At 46.4% G+C, this 1,846-nt stretch overlaps 1 protein-coding gene across 1 annotated transcript; it reads left to right on the forward strand.

Moving 5' to 3' along the window:
- Positions 1–233: 233 nt before the first annotated feature.
- Positions 234–836, forward strand: LOC116193680. The gene has a single exon (XM_031522422.1). The coding sequence runs from the start codon at positions 234–236 to the stop codon at positions 834–836; it is 603 nt and encodes a 200-aa protein (XP_031378282.1).
- Positions 837–1,846: the final 1,010 nt, after the last annotated feature.

Genomic DNA, 1,846 nt, shown 5'->3' on the forward strand with positions numbered 1-1,846 from the left:
ATGAGCCGGTGTACGACACTTACGACGACGAGGAGAATGAGGTTGAGCAAGAAGAGGTCACTTATGGTGATCAAGGGAAGGCTCTCGTCGTTCAACGCATCTTGAAGTCCGCACATGTTGAGGACAATAAGTGATTGCGGCATAACATCTTCCACACCCGATGCACTTCCCATGGCAAAGTGTGCACGGTCATTATCGATAGTGGGAGTTGTGAGAATGTCATTTCCACTACCATGGTGGAAAAGTTGCACCTCAAGGTGGAGCCTCATCCGGACCTGTACAAGCTCTCTTGGCTTAAGAAAGGTAACAACGTTCATGTCAATAAACGTTGTTTGGTGCAATTCTCTATTGGCACGCATTATAAGGATGAGATTATGTGCGATGTGGTTCCCATGGATGCGTGTCATTTGCTTCTTGGACGGCCGTGGTTATATGATCGAAGGGTGATTTATGATGGCTTTAAGAACACCTACTCCTTTGTCAAGGAAGGTGTCAAGATTATTCTAGCACCTTGTAGAATGGAGGACAAGTCTAAGACCGTCACGGGAGAAGGGAACTCTTATCTCTCCAAATCCCAATTTCTCCAAGTCATGGATCGTTCTTCGAAGGCTTATGCACTCGTGCTCTTGGAGGAGAATGAAGAACGAGGGGATATTCCACCCGTAGTGAAGTCTTTGCTCGAAGAATTTCAGGATGTGGTGCCCGATGAGATTCCGTCGGGACTTTCTCCCATGCGGGATATCCAACATCATATTGATTTGGTGCCCGGGGCTGCTATCCCAAGTAAGGCGGCGTATCGAATGAGTCCAAAGGAATATGAGGAGCTTCAACGCTAAGTCGACGAACTTTTGCATAAGGGCTTGATTCGGGAAAGTTTGAGCCCTTGTGCGGTTCCCGCTCTTCTCGTGCCAAAGAAGGATGGATCTTGGAGGATGTGCATTGATAGTCGGGCTGTGAATAAGATCACCGTCAAGTATCGCTTTCCAATACCGCGACTTGATGATTTGCTTGATCAACTTCATGGAGATTCGGTCTTTTCCAAAATCGACCTTAGGAGCGGATATCATCAAATTCGAATGCGTCCCGGAGACGAGTGGAAGACGGCATTCAAGACAAGAGATAGTCTCTACGTGTGGCTAGTTATGCCATTTGGCCTCTCTAATACCCCGAGTACTTTCATGCGCCTCATGAACCATGTGTTGAAAGCTTTCATCGGCAAGTTTTTTGTCGTCTACTTTGACGATATTTTGATCTATAGTACCAGCGTGGAGGAGCACTTGGAGCATCTTCAAGAGCTCTTTAACGTGCTTCGAGAGCAACGCCTATATGCCAACCTTAAGAAGTGTCACTTCCTCACAAATAGTGTCAATTTCTTGGGTTATATTGTCTCTCAAGAAGGCATTCGCATGGATCCAAGTAAAGTGGAGGCGATCGTAAATTGGCCGACTCCAAGATCTCTCCAAGAGGTCCGGAGTTTCCATGGGCTAGCTTCTTTCTATCGGAGGTTCATTGCGGGGTTTAGCACTCTTGTCGCTCCTATCACGGAGTGCTTGAAAGGAGGTGTATTCAAGTGGGACGAGGCGGCTCAAAAGAGTTTCGAGCTAATAAAGAAGAAGATGACGAAGGCACCACTTCTTGCCTTGCCTGACTTTGAGAAAGTCTTCGAGGTATGTTGCGATGCTTCTAATGTGGGAATTGGAGCCGTTCTTTCTCAAGAAGGCAAACCACTTGCTTTCTTTAGTGAGAAGTTGAATGGACCGAGAAGGAATTATTTGACGTACGACAAGGAATTTTATGCCATTGTTCGAGCTTTGGCCAATTGGAGGCATTATCTTATTTCGAAGGA

This window comes from Punica granatum, chromosome 2 (assembly GCF_007655135.1).
Source record: "Punica granatum isolate Tunisia-2019 chromosome 2, ASM765513v2, whole genome shotgun sequence".
In the NCBI taxonomy this organism is placed as follows: Eukaryota; Viridiplantae; Streptophyta; class Magnoliopsida; order Myrtales; family Lythraceae; genus Punica; species Punica granatum.

Coding starts and splice junctions, on each gene's coding strand:
- LOC116193680 (XM_031522422.1), top strand. CDS start 234: ATGGTGGAAAAGTTGCACCTCAAGGTGGAGCCTCATCCGGACCTGTAC.